We start from the raw sequence: 21,757 nt of genomic DNA on the forward strand, positions 1-21,757 counted from the left end.
TTCAAAATAAAAAGATGACAGAGTAAGAAAGCGCTTTAATTAAAAGTTACAGCGCCCTCTGGTGTTTGGGAGACCCTTTGCTTATTAAAATCAATCACAATGAAACGGATAAATATTACAGTCGTTAAAATATTTATTTATTTATTTACCTTAGACAATTATTTATATTTTAAGACAAATATCAGGAAAAGACTGATGCAATTATTCCTTTTCTTTTATTGTCCCTTACAAAATAAATATAAGTTTCTCCGCCATAATATGTGAGATATCGTTAAAATAATTTAGGAATTTATTTTTAGATAAAACTTTATGTTTATTTTTAGATAGCGGTGGTCACTAATACCAGGTTTCCTATGCATAAAACATAAAGTTTTACAATGAAATCTTGGTGGAGAGACGGTTGTTACCATGTTTCATTTTTGTACCTTTGAAATACAGACTGCCTGGCCAAAATTTTGAAAGTTACTAACACCGAGATAGATCTGGACCATTGTTTCCGAGCGGTACCCTCAGCAGGTACCCGGAGCTTGAGCCACGCCCATTTTACGCAAACCTTTGAACTCATATCCAATCACCTTCAAGTTCCCAACACGGCTCATGAATAAGCATGACTTTTTAATACTGCATCGAGACACTGGTAGATGGTGTGGAGATTTAGTTGGGGAATATTGACAGAAAACCCGTGAACCCCAACAAAACTCCTAAAAAGGACTATTTTGCCTCCTTCAAGTCATCGGGGGTGACTATGGCGCACGGCGGGACTCTCCGCGCGTCTGTGCTGCTGATTTTACTCCAGTTAGTCTCTGCACAGGTAGGAAACAAGGGATTTCTTTTGCAGTAGAGATGGACTGTATGGGTGTTTTGGGTCATGTGTCTAGTCACTGTATTGTTTTTTGAATATCTGAAAACTTAAATATAGAGACAAAAACAATAATATAGACAAAATAGGTATGTGTGTTTTGATGTGAGAATTATTAAATAATATATACTAAAGCAGCAAATACGTCTTTCATAAATGCACTATTTCTGAACTGTAGGTCTTATATTTCTTATGTTAATTGATGCCAAGCTTCTTCATTAAAATGATCTGAATTCGTTATTATGTGATAGCCAGAGCATTGCTTGACATATGGAGGGTATTTTCCGTAAATTGGTCCAGGTGTGCACAGCTGTTTTCACTTATAATAGGATAAGAGGAGAGTCAGTGTGAAGCCAGTGTGATACATCTAACCACAGCATCGCATACAATGACTTCATTGTTTTTAGGACTGTTTTTTTTTTTTTTTTCCCCTTTTCATTTTTGGATTTCAGGATAAATTTTGAGCAAGCGATGGTTTGTTTTCTGTTCATTTTTAGAGGGGGCCAGTTGGTCAAAGAGGGCCGCCTGGACCTCCAGGGCTTCCTGGGTTTTCTGGAGTTGACGGCATTGATGTGAGTCATTTTAGTTACACTTTTATTTCTCAGAAACAAATTAAATGTCTATCCTCATACTATACACAAGATATATGCTTTGTAGCCTTGAATAATGTCTATTTTTTGTATTTTGTATGATTTCAGGGTGAGAGGGGACCTGGCCCCGGCCCAGATGGCCCCCCAGTGAGTATTTATCTTTTTGAGACAAAAATGAATATGCATAGCTGAAATGATATGCTACAATCCATTAATCTGATAGGGCCTTGATGGGGACAATGGCAAGGATGGATTAAATGGCCTTCCAGGAAAACCTGGAGCGGATGTGAGTATTGTTCTTTATTTTTGTAGAGGTCTGGAAACCAAGATAAAATCAGCTTTTCTTTTCTAATTAACACTCGCACCATCTGAGACTGCAAGTGTAGTTTGCATAGGAGGGGTCTGAGTAAAAATAAAGAAATCCAAGATGGAAAAAAGGATTGGAGACGAGAGGAAAGGAAAGAGAGAGCAGAGAGAGACCCATATTAGTTTCCTGGTGGAGACAGAGGCCTTTTTGTATAAGTATGAAGCCACAGGAGCAGAAATGTGTACTATTACTGACAGGACTGAGCATTAAACCGAAGTACACCTATTCCTTTGTGGCTCTTCTGAGCTTTATAGTTTAGCTAGTTCTTAGCTAGTTCATTTAAAAGACTTAACACAGTAAAGTTTTCAGTAAAAATATCCAAACATCCTTAAAATAAGATTCATTTACTTGAGAAGCAAGCTTGTTTAAGGTGCATGTTTGCAGAGACTCTATCATGAGTTAAGTTTATTTTTCTTACACCACTGGCAACTATATTTCTTTTAATATCTTCACTTTTAATTCTCAAGTAATTTTCTCTTTTGTAAAAATATATTTAAACATTTTTCAGCAATACAGATTAATAAAGGTTTTTTTTTTTGTTTTTTTGTCCAGAATAACCAATTATGTTGGCATAAATATATACAGATGTTATATTTTAGGTTTCTTGATAGTGTAGCCTTATCATGTTAGCATTACTTTGCAAAAAAAAAAAAAAGCTTTTAATTACACAAAATCAGCAATATATTAAATAAAGTAGGTAATAATATATTTAAAGGCTTAGTTCACCCAAAAATGAAATTTCTGTTAAGTGCTCGCCCTCATGTCGTCCCAAACCTGAAAGACCTTCATTCATCTTCAGATCATAAATTAAGATATTTTTGATGAAATACGAGGGTATCTGAACCACACATAGGCATCAACGTCATTGCACCTTTTGAGGTTCCAGAAAAGGTATTAAAGGGATTAGTTCACCCAAAAATGACAAATTTTCCTGATAAATTTATCTGCTTACCCCCATGCGCATCCAAGATGTTCATGGTGACGTTTGTTTCGTTCAGTAGAACACAAATGATGATTTTTAACTCCAACCGCTGCCGTCTGTCAGTCAAATAATGCTAGTGGATGGGAACTTCTACTATAAGAGTAAATAAAACTTGCATAGACAAATCCAAATTAAACCCTGCGGATCGTGACGACACATTGATGTCCTAAGACACGAAACGATCGGTTTGTGTGATAAACCGAACAGTATTTATATCATTTTTTAACTCTAATACACCACCATGTCCAACCGCGTGCAGCACTCATTAGTAAGGTCTGATCGCGCTCTGACAGCGGCAGTGATGTCTCGCTCTCATTGAAGTATATGCGCGAGACATCACTGTCGTTGTCAGAGTGCGATCAGACCTCACTAAGTGATTGCTGAATGCAGTTGGACATAGGGGTGAAACCGATCGTTTCGTGTCTTAGGACATCAATGTGTCGTCATGATCCACAGGGTTTAATTTGGATTTGTCTATGCAAGTTTTATTTACTCTTATAGTAGAAGTTCCCATCCACTAGCATTATTTGACTGACAGACGGCAACGGTTGGAGTTAAAAATCATCATTTGTGTTCTACTGAAGAAACAAAGTCACCTACATCTTGGATGCGCTGGGGGTAAGCAGATAAACATCAAATTTTCATTTTTGGGTGAACTATCCCTTTAATACCTTTCTGAACCTCAAAAGGTGCAATGACGTTGATGCCTATGTGAACTATCCCTTTAAAGACATTGTTAAAATAGTCAGCGTGACTGCAGTGGTTCAACCTTAATGTTATGAATTTACGAGAATACTTTTTGCATGCTAAAACAAAACGAATATAATGACTTTATTTAAAAATCTGAACTGTTGTCATATGCAGTTGACGCAGTGAAAGCAGTGCAGGCTTCCGAGTTTACGTCCGAACGCTGGCTCAGTATTGGCCGATGCTGTACTGTACACATGAGCAGCACGATGCATGAGTGTGGTGCTGACGCAGGAGCCGGCCAATAACTGAGTTCGGACGTAAACACGGAAGCCTGCACTGCGTTCACTGTTCAGATTGTGTGGTTTTCAGTTTGTGGTTTATAAATGTTTGTATTAGTGCTGATGCAAAGGGGAAAATGCATTCTAAATCATTCTGTATGCAATTTTATATAATATTTTTTTGTAGGCTATCATTTTGAAGAGATGTTTCCTGTTCCCTGTAATGAAGTGTTAAAAACAGGGGTCTGCAGTGGTCTACTGTACATATATTAGAAAAAATGTGGGCGGGGTTTGCTATTTGTCAGTCACGAGAAAGGTAAATGTAATTTCTGACTTGGTTTAAAAAGTGATTATCATTTTATTGTCAGTGTGTGTGTCTGAGCTTTTAAAAATAAAATGCAATTAATTTCATACATAAATTAAATAAGCATACTAGTCCAGCTGTTGTCAGATCAGTGAATAAAGTAACAGACATTTGATCTTCAGTAAGTTATAGTGAAATCTATTTATGCTCATAAATGGTTTTGTCTTTCAAAGGGTTTGACTGGGCCCCGTGGTGAACCTGGCCCTGTTGGCCCTCCTGGACAGAAAGTATGTTTCAACTTAATAATACATTTTATTCATTATTTCACTTTTCACTTAAAAATAAGTGAAAGTGCACACAGATATTTGAATTTTAAAGTACTAGGTCATTCTTGTGAATGGCTGTATTATTACTGATGCTTCATTTACAGAAGTTCTAACTGTTAATAATTAAAGATCCTATGGTTTGACATTTATTCTTTATTAGGGTGAACCTGGTGAGCCGGGACCAAGGGGAGCTCCTGTAAGTAAAATATTCAAATTCTCTTCACACTGATGTAACAAATTTGTCTCTTGTAATTTCAGTGTGATGCTAGAGTAATCAGATATTAATAGAGATGTTTTCTCTCCCATTCGTTTGTTATTATTCATCGATATATCTGTTTAAACAGTGACCTCCTATTATAAGATGGCTGTACACACTTTGAATTGTTGCAGGCAGTTGGTCATTGATCAAGTTTAGGCCTTTGACCTTCTAGCCCAAGTTAATATCATTGCACATCTGTTTCTTTGTTAACAGGGTGTTGGAGAGGATGGTGAAGCTGTGAGTGCTTAATCTTTCATTTTATTATTATTTTCTTCAATGGCCAGATTTTCTGACATGTTTTTCTGTTGTTATCGACTTTCTTTTTTTACTGAAGGGTGCTGATGGAGAAGATGGATTACCTGGAGAGCTGGGCAAAAGTTGGACCTCCTGTATGTAATCTTACTTTGTTTTTCCAATAAATTAAAAAAAAATAGTTGAATAATAATTTGAATTGTCTGTCTCTGGTTCTGCTTTAAAGGGAAGTCGGGGACTGAGAGGTCCTGTTGGTGCTCAAGGACTGCCAGGGCCCAGAGTAAGTGTTAATGATTAGATATTTATGACCATTCACTCATGTCCTTGATTCATTAATGGCTATAAAATACAATTATTAAACTATATTCCTTCTATCCATAGGGCCCTCCTGGAGTCTGGGATGGGAAGGAGTTGGTATGTATCCTCAAGTCTCATATCTAGTTGTTTGCTCCTCAGATTTCAGGAAACAGAAGCTCAGCAATTTTCTGTAAACAACAACACATATTTGTTGTGCTATATCCGTTTTGGTTGAAGATGTTGATTTTGATGTTAATTCAGCTACTTGGTTAATTTCTCTATCCATCCAACAAAACTGCCATCACATGTTAGGACTCTTGTATTTATGGGTGATCCTTCAATTGACCCTTCGACAGGGAGTTTGATTGACAAGCGATCTAACCAATCATAACGCCGAATCCGCCATTTTGTCCGACAAAGCAGTCAGGAGTTAAAAGATTAACCTCGTTGGATTTGAACTTGAAAAATGGTGTGTACTGATGTCTTTCCGCATTTGAAACAACATTCCTTCTCATGTTTATTCATGTTTATTTGATGCTATAAATGAACTATAATGAGCTATAAATGAATGGAAGAGATGATCGGTTCACGAGCCGCTTGAGCTGAGGCGCTACAGCAATCTGTCACGACACATTAAAGAGCCACAAAACGTTTTTTATTGTTCGAATTTCTTAAAAATAATACACAATTTGAAAGCTGGAACTTTGTTTAATATCATAAGTAACCTGCTCTGTCTTGTCTGTCGACGTGTTGTCAGTCTCCTCTTTGCTCCACGATGTATTTTACGCTCTGTGGCATGACAGCGCCATGGCTTGTCGGACAAAGCAACAGTAACTAAGGGGGGCGGGTCTTTGCGAAGGGTCAATTAGGAAAAACTTTCTGCCCACTATGACCCCCCCACCCCCCACCCCCAAAAATTCTAAATGTATAAGGATAGATTATAATAGCTTTAAACAATTGTATTGTTTCTCTCAAATTTGTTTTTCTTAATTTTAAGTTAAAAAAAAATGTTAAATTCATAGTTCCCTAACCAGACATTTTAAATGTTTGTATAAAAACTGTACTTATTTTTCTAAGAAATTACCTGCATAAAAGAATATCAGATGTGTTGTCCAATTTGGCACGCGCAGGAATTCAATGTAGCTTACATGAGCAGTGCAAGTTTTTATATATTTTAAATATTTAATTCAGAAACAATGCATTTTTTATTTGTATAATTTTTATGACTTTTTATAAAGGTAATTGCTAACATACAGTGTTTAAAAATCCAAGGCTTGTGTTTTCTAAAAGTGAAAAAAGCCATTACCATCACACACTATCTAAAAAATCTGCAACATCACACTTTATACCAAAATTGACTTTGATCTTTGTTGACGTTGATCTTTATTTCATTACATTACATAAATGTTTTAAAATAGACAAGTACTCTTAATTAGGTCCCAAGCACCAAAGGGGCCGAGGCCTTATTGGTTTTCTAAAGATTATTATATTTCATACAATTATAATAATAATTGTAAAAACAAACAAATAATAATCAATTATTATTATTATTTTCCAAATTCTCAGGCACTTTTGGGGCCCTTATCATGCATGAAAACTCTTGAAACTTTGCACACGTTGGAATCGTCAACCATCAGGGCCAGAGCTTGAGCCCGTCATCGCTGCATTGCAGCTATATTTTACAAATTATCCCTAGTGGGGCAGTTGTGGCCTAATGGTTAGAGAGTCAGACTAGTAACCCGAAGGTTGTGGGTTCGATTCTCAATAGACGGCAGGAAATGACTGAGATGCCTTTGAGCAAGGCACCAAACCCCAATTGCAAAATGGCTGCCCACTGCTCTGGGCGTCCACAGTTTGCGGTGTGTGTTCACTACTCCTAATGTGTGTGCACTAACTGGATCGGTTAAATGCAGAGGACAAATTCTGAGTATGGATAACCATAACTGGCCTTTAATTTTAATTAAGGAATCACTCATATGCATCAATAATTTGTCTTTGTTATGTTTTTTTTAGTGTCCAAATGCCTGTACGTCTGGCCTGAATGGTTACACAGGTCTTCCAGGCATGAAGGTGCCTTTTAAATTATTATTTTTCCAATTAATATACACTTCCAGCCAACACACAAGGATGCCCAACACACAATGATGTTGTTTTTCATCCTTAGGGTCACAAAGGTGTCAAAGGTGAATCAGGTGAACCAGGAAGGCAAGGACATAAGGTGACAGCTGCATGAATGAACTTCTGTTGGACGATTCGGAAAATGATTTTTGTACAATTAGAAGTTATTTTTGTAAATGTACATGTAAAATGTGAGCAATTTTCCTTTTAATGTATTAAATGGTGGCTCATAAATAGATAATTGTTAAAATAATTAAGCTAGTTAAGGAGCAAAGATCATGTCTGGGTGTGTAATTTTATTGATTTCTTACAGGGAGAAGAAGGAGACCAGGGAGCACCTGGAGATCCAGGAGCACAAGGATTACCTGTAAAAAAAAGACATTACTTATCTAATATTCTTTGCTGATGTTATCTAACATACTATATACTTATAGTTCATATTATGATCATTTGATCTTTTCCACCCATGTGTTCCTGTTCAGTGTGTCGCTCAATATCTTTGTGTGCGCTTGTTTTCTTACTGTAGGGTCCGCAGGGTTTGAGAGGAATCACAGGGATGATGGGCCCTAAAGGGGACAGGGTGAGTGTCAACGGCTCTTCATATCTAATACAATAACAAGGATCTGTTTTGTAATTACCAAATATATTCTTCTCCATTAGGGAGCTCGTGGGGATGTTGGCAACCTGGGCCCTCAGGGTATTCAGGGTGCTCCTGTAAGTGTCAAAATCAGAATTATATCATTTTTCTTTCAAGTCATTACAAAGGTTTGGCCTTTAACCTCATTTCAAATTATGCATCAGTACTTATATTCTTGACATTCATCAATGTTCATTGTAATATAATCTTTACAGGCTGCTTGATTTGTTTTTGTAAATTAACACATGAATTAAAACCTATAGATTTATATTGTATTTCATTTTTAAAGGGTGATCGGGGCCAAAGAGGAAAAGTAGGTGAGACTGGACCAAAAGGAGGTCAGGTGAGTCCTCATACAACAAAACAACACATATACATTATATTTTTCATGTCATATCAACAGCTCAAGAAGACTCAACAAGCTTGTTATATTTCCTAACTTCCTTAAAGGGATAGTTCACCCAAAAATGAAAATTCTGTCATCATTTACTCCCCCTCAAGTTGTTCCAAACCGGTATAAATTTCTTTGTTCTGCTGTACACAAAGGTCTCTGCTATTATTTTATATTTACAACGATTTTTAGAACTATATCTTTATCATTATTGCAGTCGTCTTTGGTGTGAACAGGCCTGCACTAAGATCTAATAACTTTTTGATTTACTATAATAATATCATCTAATGTGGCTTCTTTCTAGGGACCTCGGGGGTTGCAGGGACTTATGGGTTTACCTGGACCGAAAGGAAAGACTGTAAGTTACCTGTACTGCAGTTTTATAGATGATTTTATTGTGTTATTTTAAAGTGACCTATTTTACCATCAAATTGTATATATTTTTTTAATTGAACATTTTTGTGGTATAGGGTTTGCCTGGAGTAGATGCTCGTGACGGTATTCCAGGACTGCCAGGAGTGAAGGTAATGACTTTCATTCATGCATGCGGATCAAAATCACTGTTAAATCACTGTTTGTCTACTTTTTTTGTGAAGTTTTTATCTGCATATGTCTGTTGTTGTTTTATTAGGGTCTTCCTGGGAAAGTTGGCTCACCTGGTGATGCTGGACTTCAGGGATTTCCAGTGCGTATGATCCTTGAACCCTGTTCAAAATGCAATTAGTATGCAGTGATATCTGCTTGTGAGATAACTGGGAATAGCTTGCATTATTGTATTATTGATCATTTCTTTTCCTCCAGGGTTTGCCAGGCATTTCAGGAGCAAAAGGCCACATGGGTGAAAAAGTAGGTAATTCAAGTGTATCTTTGTGAAAGTTTTATATTATTTAAAGTAATTTGGTTTATCCAAGATTTTAAAATGTGAGTGCGGAGATAAACTACTGTTTGGGGTCAATAGGTTTTTTTTTGTTTAGTTTTTTTTGTTTTTTTACAAAAATTAATACTTTTATTCAGCAAGGATGCGTTAAATTGATCAAAAGTGACAGCAAAGACACACTGTTACCAAAACATTCCATTTCACAAAAATGCTGTTCTTTTAAATTTTCAACTCATCAAAAAATCCTGAAGTAAATTTATCATGGTTTCCACAAAAATATTGAGCAGCACAACTGTTTTCAACATTAATAATAATAACAACCAAGTCAGCATATTAGAATGATTTCTGAAGGATCATCTGAGACTGAAGACGAGAAATTATGTTGAAATTTCAGCTTTGCCATGACAACCCAGACAGCAACATAGTGTGGCCCAGATCCGGCCCACATCTGGTACATGTGGATTACATGTGGACCAGATATGGGCCAGATCTGGGCCGTCACTATGTTGCTGTCTGGGAAGAATAAATTACATTTTTCAGTATATTAAAATAGAAAGCAGTTATTTTAAATTGCAATAATATTTCACAAAATTAAAGATTTTTGAACAAATAAATCCTAGCTGAGCATATGTGCCTTTAAGTGACAATAAATGACAAAAATATTACCAATCACAGACTTTTGAATGGTAGTGTAGCTCATTTATTTATAATAATTATGTTAAAGGTGCCCTAGAATTAAAAATTGAATTTATCTCGGCATAGTTAAATAACAAGAGTTCAGTACATGGAAATGACATACAGTGAGTCTCAAACTCCATTGTTTCCTCCTTCTTATATAAATCTCATTTGTTTAAAAGACCTCCGACGAACAGGCGAATCTCAACATAACACAGACTGTTACATAACAGTCGGGATCATTAAAATGTACGCCCCCAATATTTGCATATGCCAGCTCATGTTCAAGCATTAGACAAGGGCAGCCAGTATTAATGTCTGGATCTGTGCACAGCTGAATCATCAGACTAGGAAAGCAAGCAAGGACAACAGCGAAAAATGGCAGATGGAGCAATAATAACAAAGATATTTGTGAATTGTCTTTATAAATGTTTCATTAGCATGTTGCTAATGTACTGTTAAATGAGGTTAAAGTTACCATTGTTTCTTACTGTATTCACAGAGACGAGAACCGTCGTTATTTTAATTTTTTAAACACTTGCAGTCTGTATAATTCATAAACACAACTTCGTTCTTTATAAATCTCTCCAACAGTGTATAATGTTAGCTTTAGCCACGGAGCACTATCAAACTCATTCAGAATCAAATGTAAACATCCAAATAAATACCATACTTACGCGATTAGACATGTTGCATGATGAACACTTTGTAAAGATCCATTTTGAGCTGTGTGAACTTTGTTTATGCACTGTTTAAAGCAAGCGCGAGCTCCGTGGGCTGGGAGCGTGAGCATTTAAAGGGGCCGCAGCCTAAATCGGCTCATATTTAATGATGCCCCAAAAGAGGCAGTTAAAAAAATTAATAAAAAAAGTCTATGGGGTATTTTGAGCTGAAACTTCACAGACACATTCAGGGGACACCTTAGACTTATATTACATCTTTTAAAAAGACGTTCTATGGCACCTTTAACTAATTTATGCTATAATTCTCATAGAAGTGCTGTAAATGATGAGTTTGTGTCCATTAGCAGGAAAGATAACCTGTGTTGTCTTTGCTTCAGGGAAATACTGGTGATCCAGGTGTGGCAGGTCTGATTGGAAATAATGGAAAAACAGTGAGTCACATTTATCCATTTATTCACCACAGCCTACAGGCCAATGTGGATTGATGAACATCTTCTGGTGTTTTGATTTCAGGGTGAACGTGGTGAGCAGGGAGAGGTGGGACCAGTCGGGCCAAGAGGTGGGCCAGTGAGTATATTTCCTCTTACATCATATATTGTCATATAAAGAAATGTGTCACTTCTATAATGTTCTCTCTTTTTCTCCAGGGTGAGAGAGGAGTAAGAGGTCCTGACGGGCCCGCAGGCTCGCCAGGTGCAAGGGTGAGTTATCAGGAACCACAATTCCGCTTAACCTGCTATTATGTAACTATAAAAGATACCATAGGACACATTCAGACAATAACACTCTTAGGTGAAGCTTCATGAGCCTTGAGAATAGCCTCCCCACTAACAAAAAATGAATGTTTTGCTAATTTTCCCATTGAGTTATAAAAACATTATTTCTGAATGTTCTCTGAACGTTCAAAACTTCCCGTTTTTTTAAATGTTTAAAAAATTTTATTTTATTTTTTTGGTTATGTGAATGTTTGACATTATGGGGATGTTACTTTTGAATGTTGTCTGAACGCTTTAAAACAAGTAACATTTAAAAAATAATAGACGAACGTCCAACTAAAACTCTTCAGGAAAAAAAACATTCCATCATTGATGTATCAGTAACATTTGTGTGCCAGTGTTTTGAGAATATTATTATATTATATTAAGACCAGATAACTAGAATGTTCTATTAACGTTACTGGAAGAATGTTTTTTTTTCATAACTTTGTGAGAGAACGTTGCCAGAACGCTAGCAAACGTTCTGAGAACGTTCCCTGTTAGCTGGGATGGAGCTACAAAGGAAAGGCAAAAATGTACAGAAAGAAGTGAAGGACAAATGAAGAGAAAACATTAGATGACAAATAAGGCACATGTAAGTGGATTCCAACAGAAATTCCAAGGATAACATCCCCCCCCACCACCTTAAATTCTCAAAGTTCCTGTCCCAAATGGCATATTTGATGTGGATGTCCAGTTTTGTTGCCTTTACATCTCTGAAGTCCACAAGACTGTAGGGTGTCCATTTGTCATTTTAGGTTTCATTTGAGGTTTTTGCATCCTCAGTGTGGACTTCACAGCATATTACCCAACAGCCGATAAGGCAAAGTGTTTAAGAGCACCATAAGGGCTGAGGTAACCATTTGGGACAAGCCAAAATATTACTTCGAATAACAATGAAAAATTTGAAATCACTTCAACTTGAATTCACACTTTTAATCTTATTTTAACAAGAACTCTCGAAAGTTATATTGCAGTATATATTGGGATGTAAGCTATATATTATTAGTTCTGATATATCTTAATAATTTGAAGGAAAACTAGAATAAGGTAAGAAATTTTACTAATAGATTTCACAATAATTCCCCAGTTGACTTATTAATTAAGAATTGCAAACATGTTTTATATTACAATTTTTCTGAAATGTTGTGTTTACATATGCAAATAATGCATTATCTAATTAAATATGCACTAATTTACATAAAATTCCAAAACAGAAATCCAAATACTGGATAAAGCCAGGTTCACTTCATTTTGTTGACATATTAGACTCAAGGTTTTTATTGAGGGGATTTTAGGATATCTCCTTTTATTACTCTAAATATTAGAAAATACTGTTTATAGCTAGAATACAATACATTTTCACCATGTTTTTAGGAATAACATGTTGTATAAAATCAGGCAAATAATATAATGAACAAAATGAATATTTTTGCCTGTAGTGTCTTGCCTTAAAAACAAAGAGAGAACTATGGCTACATCTAAATTAATCCGGATACATTTGAAAATGGCATTTTCGTTTTAAAACGCTCTCTGTCCACACTAGCATTTTCAAGCGTTTTCCGAAAGTTTCATATCCACACTGAAATGTCCACCTTATTGTGCATGCGTAAAACCTCATAAACGCTCACTGAGATGATACAGACGGAACAGACATAATAACGTTCTCATGCTGTTCTTCTAGCAGTATCATTTTATTTAACAAAATACTTAACCATTCACTGATGCATCCAGGTCGCATTCAGTCACCAATATATGTTTGGTCTAAAACGCAATTGCCCCCCATCTTTGCAGGACTGTGATATAAGGAGTGTACAAAGAAACATATCTTTAGCAACAGTGTGAAAGTACATAGCACAGGTACAATACTGGTATAGACATAGATCTATCGGTACCATATGCATCACATGACTAAATATGCGTCACTGTTTTAGAATACCTCCATTTCCACAGTCAACGCAAAAACGGCGTTTTCAAATTTATCCACTTGGGAGTGCGTTTTCAAAAAGCTCAGTCTTTGTTGACAAAAACGCCACCTCAGTATCGACGGAAGGCCAAATCGGAGAGAAAAAGATGCGTTTTCAAACAAACACATATTAGTGTGGACAAGGCCTATATTGGAACCCAATGACTACATCCAAACTTGTACTACAACACTGTCTAAATATCCCACAACAAATTTAACACAATCAGAGGCATGTTCCTCTTGGTCTTGGTTCTCAGATTCCTGTCCTATGTGTTTAGTCTTATGCAGAGGAGCTTAATAGTGCTGCAAACTGTAACGCAATCTCCTTAGAAAGCGCTGGAGTGCTTTAGTACAGTAATCGGCTGGTAGAGGCATGAATAGCCTGTTGTTATTGAAGCCTAGTAGCTGGGGGTATTTTCTTTGGTAAGGGGATATTCAGAGCAGGAAGAGGGGCTGAATGAACCCTCTGTCTTACAGGCATTCCTTCAAGCAGCCAGCGAAGGGCATCAGGCCTAATCATAGTCCACATCCATCCACACACCTTAGACGTGCCCTGCCAGCACCCTGCTCACTGAGCTGCCGACTGTTTTTTTTTAGTGCAGATGTGGTTTGTAAGGCAGCTACAGGCACAGGCCATGCAGTGTTCATGAATTTGTATTTATTGATGTGCGTCTGTGTGTTTATGTATTCTACAGGGAGCTAGAGGAGATCTGGGCCTTCCTGGTCTTCCAGGACCTGCTGGCTTCATTGGGCAGAAAGGCGACAGGGTAGGATTTCTGTAAACTAATCAATTCAGAATACGAAATAACCTATTAAGTTTTTTAATAAAAGTTGTCTGTGTATGGTCAGAATAGCATACTAACATTACTAAAAACATACTATCACTCTCTTTTTATACTTTTTCATCAAATTTGCATAGAAATACATTTAAAGGACCTCCCACAATGGCCAAAATGTGCAGTATACTGCAAATGCACTGGGTATTGCATCCCATAATGCAATTTTGCTTCCTGTGTGACAAATGAACTGGAAATAAAATCAACTTTTGACATCTGTTTCTTCACTCATTTGATTAGGCTGCCAAAATTTAAGGCATTTTTAGACAAAAATTGATTAAAATGCTTAATTCCTGTTTTGTTTTGTTGTTTTTAGATATAATGTGATATTAACTATAATGTGAATTATTTGTTTCATTCACTTGGTGATTGTGGTGAGGTCATGTGACTTCTGAATCTTAGAAACTTGGTTGAAATAAGGTTATTTATTGGCTATATGGAGTAAAATCATTATTCTCTTTATCATTAAACTTTAAAACTGAAATCTTCAGTGTATCAACATTGTCTTAGAAACAAGCTGGCAAAATAAATAAATAATAAGTAATCAAAAATCATATTTTACATAGTCATGTTTAGGGTAGTAGGATCAGATATGATATAATTAAAAGCACAGTCTTATCTTTATAATTCTTCAGGGCGCTGTTGGTCTCACTGGTCCAAAAGGAGAGCAAGTAAGCAAACATATGTTTTTTAATTCTATAGAAGTTTAGTTTTTAATAGTTAATATAAATATTGAGATCTATATTAGACCCATTTTTAATGTATGTTTGTTTAGGGACCACCTGGTGAAGAGGGAACACCAGGAGACAAAGGAGATGTTGTAAGTAAAAACGGCAAAGGTATTTTAATTATGTCACAGAATGTATTGGTTATGCATTCAGACAGGGGTCATGACCCCCTTGCTGATCTAAAACTCTTTGTCCATTTGTTTTCCCAGGGTGATGAGGGGGAGCCAGGCGAGAAAGGATCGGTGAGTGATGTTATTGTGGAGATCTCTAGAACTATCAGAGTTATTATAGTTAATTAAAACCATAACAAAAACATTTCTGTTAATGTTAACTGAAATAAAATAAAATAAATTCCTTAAAAGGTTCTTAATTTTGTCTTGGAGGTCTCCTACAATAAGTTTACATGTCCAAGTGCATGCTGGATTTGCTTTTGCAGTGCAGAAAACAATGAACCAAACTCTTCCAGGCCTCAGCTAGAAGGTGAAAGGTGATATCTGAAAAAGCATAATAGAGGCACTTTAAACTTATTTTATTTCATCTAGTTGCTAGTGAAAACAATTCTCATTTTCATTTAGTTTAAAGGGTTAGTTCACCCAAAAATGAAAATTTTATTACTCTGCCTCATGCCGTTCTACACCAGTAAGACCTTCATTCATCTTCGGAATGCAAATTAAGATATTTTGATTAAATCCGATGTCATTTCAAAGAAATGACACTTCCTCTCTCAAGATCCATACAGGTACTAAAAACATATTTAAAACAGTTCATCAATATTATAAAGTGACAAGAATACTTTTTGTGTGCCAAAAAAACAACGACTTTTCAAGAATATAATGATGGGCTGATTTCAAAACACTGCTTCGGAGCTTTACGAATCAAATCAGTGATTCGGAGTGTCATGTGATTTCAGCAGTTTAGCTGTTTGATAGGAGATCAGAGTCACTGATTAGATTCGTAAAGCTCCGAAGCAGTGTTTTGAAATCGGCCCATCACTATATTGTTAAAAGTTATTTTGTTTTTTGGCGCACAAAAAATATTCTCGTCGCTTTATAATATTAATATTGAACCATTGTACTCACATGAACCGATTTAAATATGTTTTTAGTACCTTTATGGATCTTGAGAGAGGAAATGTCATTGCTGTGAATGCAGGGTTCATTTTTGGGTGAAATAACAGTTTAACTTGATGTAGTGAAAATTAAAAAAAAAAAAAATAAAACACAACAAAAAACTTTAAAATTAAAATGACACTGGAAAAAAAAAAACAATTTCAAAATACTAAAGAAAACTGTATTATTATATAGTGTAATATTATGTAAAAAATATCACTGTTATCCTCTCTGACATATCATTTTAATTTAATTATGGGCGGTACCACATATACTATTTTTGTATAAATCCAGTCCATATATTTCCATAGATTTTCAATCCATAAAATATGAAAAAAAAAAGGCACAAAATTCAATGTTGTCCTTCTTGAAAATAAATCTGAGTTAATCTTTTGTTGTGTTCAGACAGGAAAACCAGGAGACGCAGGAAATAAAGGCCCGGAGGGTGTACGTGGCCAATTTGGACTCGAAGGGCTACCTGGAGAGCCTGGTCCAAGAGGCATGCAAGGAGACAGAGGGGTACCTGGACTGCCTGGAGCACAGGGACGACCAGTACGCCTCTTTTAATCATCTTATTGACGGCTTAATCACATGACGCTTTTATCGTAGAGCGTTTATTATGTCTGTAATTCCGATTGGATTTGGCTGTACTAAACTCATTATATGGTTGGCAGGCCATCAGGAATTTTACCTCAATGTGATGTTGTCAAGTTCTAAAGGGATTTTTTCCACCACAGTCCTTTTTATATCCAGTCAATGAGGAACAAATAAACCAACAGGCACATAATTGAAAAATGAATAGTGTCCACATGATTTTCCTCTAGGGCCGAGCACCAACAGATGAACACATCAAGCAGGTCTGCATGAGGGTTTTGCATGGTCAGTATCTTGATATCCAAATTGATATTTACAAATGAAAGCTCAACTATTCTTTGAATGGTTTTGACATTTTTCGTTTTCCTCACAGGACAGCTCGCCCAGCTGGCAGCCAGTCTGACGAGGCCCGAGTCGGGCATCTCTGGGTTGCCAGGTCCTCCTGGTCCCCCTGGCCCTCCAGGGCCCGCTGGAGATAATGGCTTCCCTGGGCATCCTGGAAGCAGAGGACTGCCAGGCCTCAAAGGACCCCCAGGACTTCTGGGGAGGAAAGGGCCAAAAGGTATAAAGAGACAGTGTTTGACTCCTGAAGTTGACTCCACCTTAAAGGGATACTCCCCCAAAAATCAAAAATTCTCTTATTTGCTTACCCTCCTGCTTTCACAGATGTATGACTTTCTTCTGGGGGCTTATTACAGAAACTTTCTATCTTAGGACTTAAATAAAGATACGATAAGTAAATTTAGGATTTTTTCACAAATGCGTATTACAGAAACAAATCTTAAATTGATTAAGGATTCTTATCCAATCCTTTAAAATTTTATCTGTAGTTAGGAAACCTTAAACCGCTCCATCGCGTTCGGTAATCACCTGTCAGGTCTGTTACCAAGCAACAAACGATGCCAAGCAGCTGCTGTGAAGAAAATGCTAGAGATTAAGATTAGCTTGGTTGAAAAAGGCAAAATCTGTTACTATATTTAATGGGAATCTGTAATTATTTATCAGTGCTTTGTCGTCAAATTGCAGCACATCATGTGGGTGTTCAGAAGGTCTTTCCACCCTCAAACATCGCCGATATTCATCGTTTATCATTAATAAATGTGACTTCATTCTCAGACGGCTGTTATGTGATTTTTACAGTTGGCTTTCAAATAATTTTGAAGTTGTCCTAAAGTTAATACAGTTTTTAGGATTTTTTTGTCGAGTTAGGATGCTTCTGTAATACCCATTTCCTATGTCATTCTGTTATAGCTTTTGTCCTAAATGAGGTTCTAACTGAAATTGCCATGGTTACCAAACAGATAAGATAGGATTAGTTAGTATCTTTCTGTAATATGCCCCCAGATGAACAAAAACAAATATTTTCAAAAAAGAATCCATCTGTGTAAGTCCATCCTTGCATCCCAATTTGCATACTTATGTACTTAGTGTGCTCACACTGAAAATTCCAAAAAGAAAAAGTACACTTTAAATACCTGGATGATGCAGTAAATTAAAGGAAAAAACCGAAGTGTGGAATGTTGGACACTTCATGCACTCAACTCTTGCAGCTTTAATTACGTAGTGGAGAGGGAGAGGGTATCAGACTCCGATGTTAAATGACAAAATAACCTTATACAATTCACGCACTACATGGATGAGTACATAGTGCATAAGTACATAGTGTGCAAGTGCATAGTGTATAGTGCGTCATTTGGGACGCAACTCATGTAATGCAAGTTTAGCCTACATGACAAAGTGAACGGTCCTGTGTGCTTCTTTTTCTAAATGCACTTCACAATGCTCTCATGAACCCACCTTTGGCCAGAAACAATGGTGTACAGTTAAAAAAGTAAAAAAGTATTTTTCTTACATAATCCTGTTGTTTTGCTTCAGGAGATATTGATTCATCCACTGGGGTTGTATGGATTAACGTGTTTTTTTTTTGTGTTTTTTTGGCCGATACTGATTTTAACAATTAATTTTGTCACCATTGTTGAGGTTCATACGCTGATTCTTTATGTCCAATACCGATATTTGTCACTTGCCCTCTAATTTGAATTTATGTCATTTAAATAGATTAGTGTTTTGATCATGTTTCAAATTAGCAAATTTCAAAAAAACATGCATTAAGCCGGTATACTACCTTGTTTTTTTTGCTGCGTCAAATAATTTCTATTGCACATTGATTGGATCCATTTAACATTCAACAGGCCAACATAAATACATAAATACAACAGAACAAAGATGCATATGAAATAAACAGTGCTTTTCTGGTAGGTCTAACAGTAGTTCTCTTTCTTGTCTTCTTGCGCTTGAATATTTAAATTTGAAAGGCTTAAAGGTGCCCTAGATTCAAAATTTGAATTTACCTCGGCATAGTTGAATAACAAGAGTTCAGTACACGGAAAAGACATACACTGAGTTTCAAACTCCATTGCTTTCTCTTTCTTATGTAAATCTCATTTTGTCCGGAAAACACGCGGATACATAACAGTACGTACAGTCGGGGGTACGCCCCAATATTTGCATATGCCAGCCCATGTTCCCAACATTATAAAAGGCATTAGACAAGGGCAGCCAGTAACGTCTGGATCTGCACAGCTGAATCATCAGACTAGGTAAGCAAGAACAACAGCGAAAATGGCAGATGGAGCAATAATAACTGACATGATCCATGATAGCATGATATTTTTAGTGATATTTGTAAATTGTCTTTCTAAATGTTTCGTTAGCATGTTGCTAATGTACTGTTAAATGAGGTTAAAGTTACCATCGTTTCTTACTGTATTCACGGAGACAAGAGTCGTCGCTATTTTCATTTTTAAACACTTGCAGTCTGTATAATTCATAAACACAACTTCATTCTTTATAAATCTCTCCAACAGTGTAGCATTAGCCGTTAGCCACGGAGCACAGCCTCAAACTCATAGATAATCAAATATAAACATTAAAATAAATACTTTACTCACATAATTCGAAGCATGCATAAAGCATGCATGACGAACATCTTGTAAAGATCCATTTGAGGGTTATATTAGCTATTATATTATTATCGAGAGCTCGTGTGGCAGGGAGCACGCGAATTAAAGGGGCGGCGCGCTGAAAAAATCAGTGCATAGTTAATGATGCCCCAAAATAGGCAGTTAAAAAATTAATTAAAAAAAATCTATGGGGTATTTTGAGCTGAAACTTCACAGACACATTCAGGGGACACCTTAGACTTATATTACATCTTGTGAAAAAGCATTCTTGGGCACCTTTAAAATGTTCACGCTGGCCCCGGGCATTTTATACAGATTTAATTTTGTTTTAGCAAGTATTTCATTATTTTACCCAGAGAAAACATTGGATTATGCAACAGACATTATACAACTTCACACAGTTACTTAATAAACTATCGCTTTGTTATATCGGCCTTTTTCAAGCTATAAACTGATCAAAAATTGGCTGATAAATATTGGCAGCTAATACATCGGTGCATCTGTACTGTTAACAGATTCCAGAGGTTTAAATGGACTTATTGTGTAAATGTAAATTGAGGTCACCCTCTTTGAGTCAAAATCAGTGACATTTCTTTGAACAGCAGATCTGACTCTAGCTCAATTGTTTTCTGTTGGTTTTGCTTCAGGACCCTTATTTTACATCATTTGGTACATCAAAGTACCAAAATTATCATACAAAAGTAACAAAAATATCCTTAAATTTGCAGTGAAACAGAGGTAGTGACATAATATTTCTTCCATATTGTGACATACATCTGAATGAAACGGATTATTGAAAAAGAAAAAAATGCTGGTCAGGGACATCGGTTGTTGATTGGATGGAGGCAGATCTGAATTTGCTTATCGATTGCAGTCCATTATAAGGGCTGGGATTTATGTGGACAAAGCTATTGGAGATGTCCGGCATACAACAAAGAGAGAAATCTGTTGTTTCAAAGGAAGATCGTGTGACATTTTGAGTTTGATTTGAGCATTTGTGCCACAATACGGTAGAAAATGACTGGCCAAATGGCCTTTGATGTCAACAACAACAGTCAAGCCTGTTTACTTCTGTCATAATTGATTATATGGTTGCTTGCATTTTTTTATTTCCATGAAATTTTGAAGTAGAAAGACAAATAGTATTTTCTGGTAACACATACTCCAATAATCTTTGTTTTATTTTTAGTTGAGGGCCCTGAATCTACTATTACACTACAACCTTTGTGTTCTCCTTGATTTAGGTGACCAAGGTGACAGGGGAGATAGAGGTCCCACAATGGAGGGGTCTAAAGGTATACCTGGACCACCAGGGCTCCCAGGTAAGAGCAAGTCCAACATCTGATCCAATGTACATAATTTAATTCATCATTGTCTGTTAAATGATCTTGGCAAATCTGTAAATATGCCTCTGACCGCTGGCCTATTTCTCCATCTCTTCGTCCACCTGCTCTCAGGTGAGCCTGGTACGCCAGCATATGGCAGTAATGGTCGTGATGGCCTGAGAGGACCACGAGGTGTTCCTGGAATGCCAGGTGTGCCGGGGCCACCTGGTCCCCAGGCCTTAACGGATACTGCGAGTCATCTCAGTGCGTGCTTCAAGTAGCTGCAGGTCTGCCGTCCCTCAAAGATTCCAACACGAAGGGACCAGACAGTCTATGAGCTGAGAGCCATCAGCGAGCCACACATCAGAGCCCAACGTCTCTGGACAGGGAAACTTGAGAGACTAATGGAGTGACTCCCTCTACGAGGAGATTTCTGTGTCGATGGTATATGCAGGTGTGATTGTACTTATCAAACACCAGTGTGAAGTTGGATCAATTCATGTTATGGTTTCCAGTCTCATTCAGTCCCATTTTAACATTTTTGTTTTTGGAGATACTTTTGTATAGTTCTAATATTTCTATTAATAATTAAAATAAACCAAAATTGCCCCATAAATAATGCAACTATAGCTTGCAAAAAAAAAAAAAACATTCTGCATATACTTTGTAGCCTATTCTTTAGGTACCGGATGCATACAGTATGCAAATCATGCATTCACAACCTGGTCACACATTGAAAATGGATTTGTTTAAATCAGAGGGGGTCCAAGCTTTGTAAATTTGTCAATATTGCATTCAGTTAATAGTTTGCAAGCATTTTATTAAATCGTTTTCAGGTTGTTTTAACCTTAGAGACATTCTCAGATTTTGTGAAAATGTTTGTGGTTCTTTGCAGT

At 36.6% G+C, this 21,757-nt stretch overlaps 1 protein-coding gene across 1 annotated transcript; it reads left to right on the top strand.

Moving 5' to 3' along the window:
* The first annotated feature begins 483 nt into the window (after positions 1-483).
* col9a1a (collagen, type IX, alpha 1a) lies at positions 484-21,726 on the top strand. Its single transcript, XM_048171933.1, is given in 34 exon segments — positions 484-811; positions 1,357-1,431; positions 1,558-1,596; positions 1,673-1,735; positions 4,304-4,357; positions 4,557-4,592; positions 4,869-4,892; positions 4,990-5,028; positions 5,030-5,044; positions 5,134-5,187; positions 5,289-5,321; positions 7,218-7,274; positions 7,369-7,422; positions 7,636-7,689; positions 7,849-7,902; positions 7,983-8,036; positions 8,249-8,302; positions 8,655-8,708; positions 8,821-8,874; positions 8,982-9,035; positions 9,152-9,196; positions 10,963-11,016; positions 11,099-11,152; positions 11,233-11,286; positions 14,002-14,073; positions 14,778-14,813; positions 14,918-14,962; positions 15,080-15,112; positions 16,385-16,531; positions 16,804-16,858; positions 16,947-17,135; positions 20,781-20,858; positions 20,994-21,089; positions 21,092-21,726. Coding segments are annotated over 34 exon segments (2,052 nt in total). The 5' UTR covers positions 484-745; the 3' UTR covers positions 21,199-21,726.
* The last annotated feature ends 31 nt before the right edge of the window (positions 21,727-21,757 follow it).

The sequence above is a fragment of the Megalobrama amblycephala genome, linkage group LG21, assembly GCF_018812025.1.
Source record: "Megalobrama amblycephala isolate DHTTF-2021 linkage group LG21, ASM1881202v1, whole genome shotgun sequence".
NCBI classification, from domain to species: Eukaryota; Metazoa; Chordata; class Actinopteri; order Cypriniformes; family Xenocyprididae; genus Megalobrama; species Megalobrama amblycephala.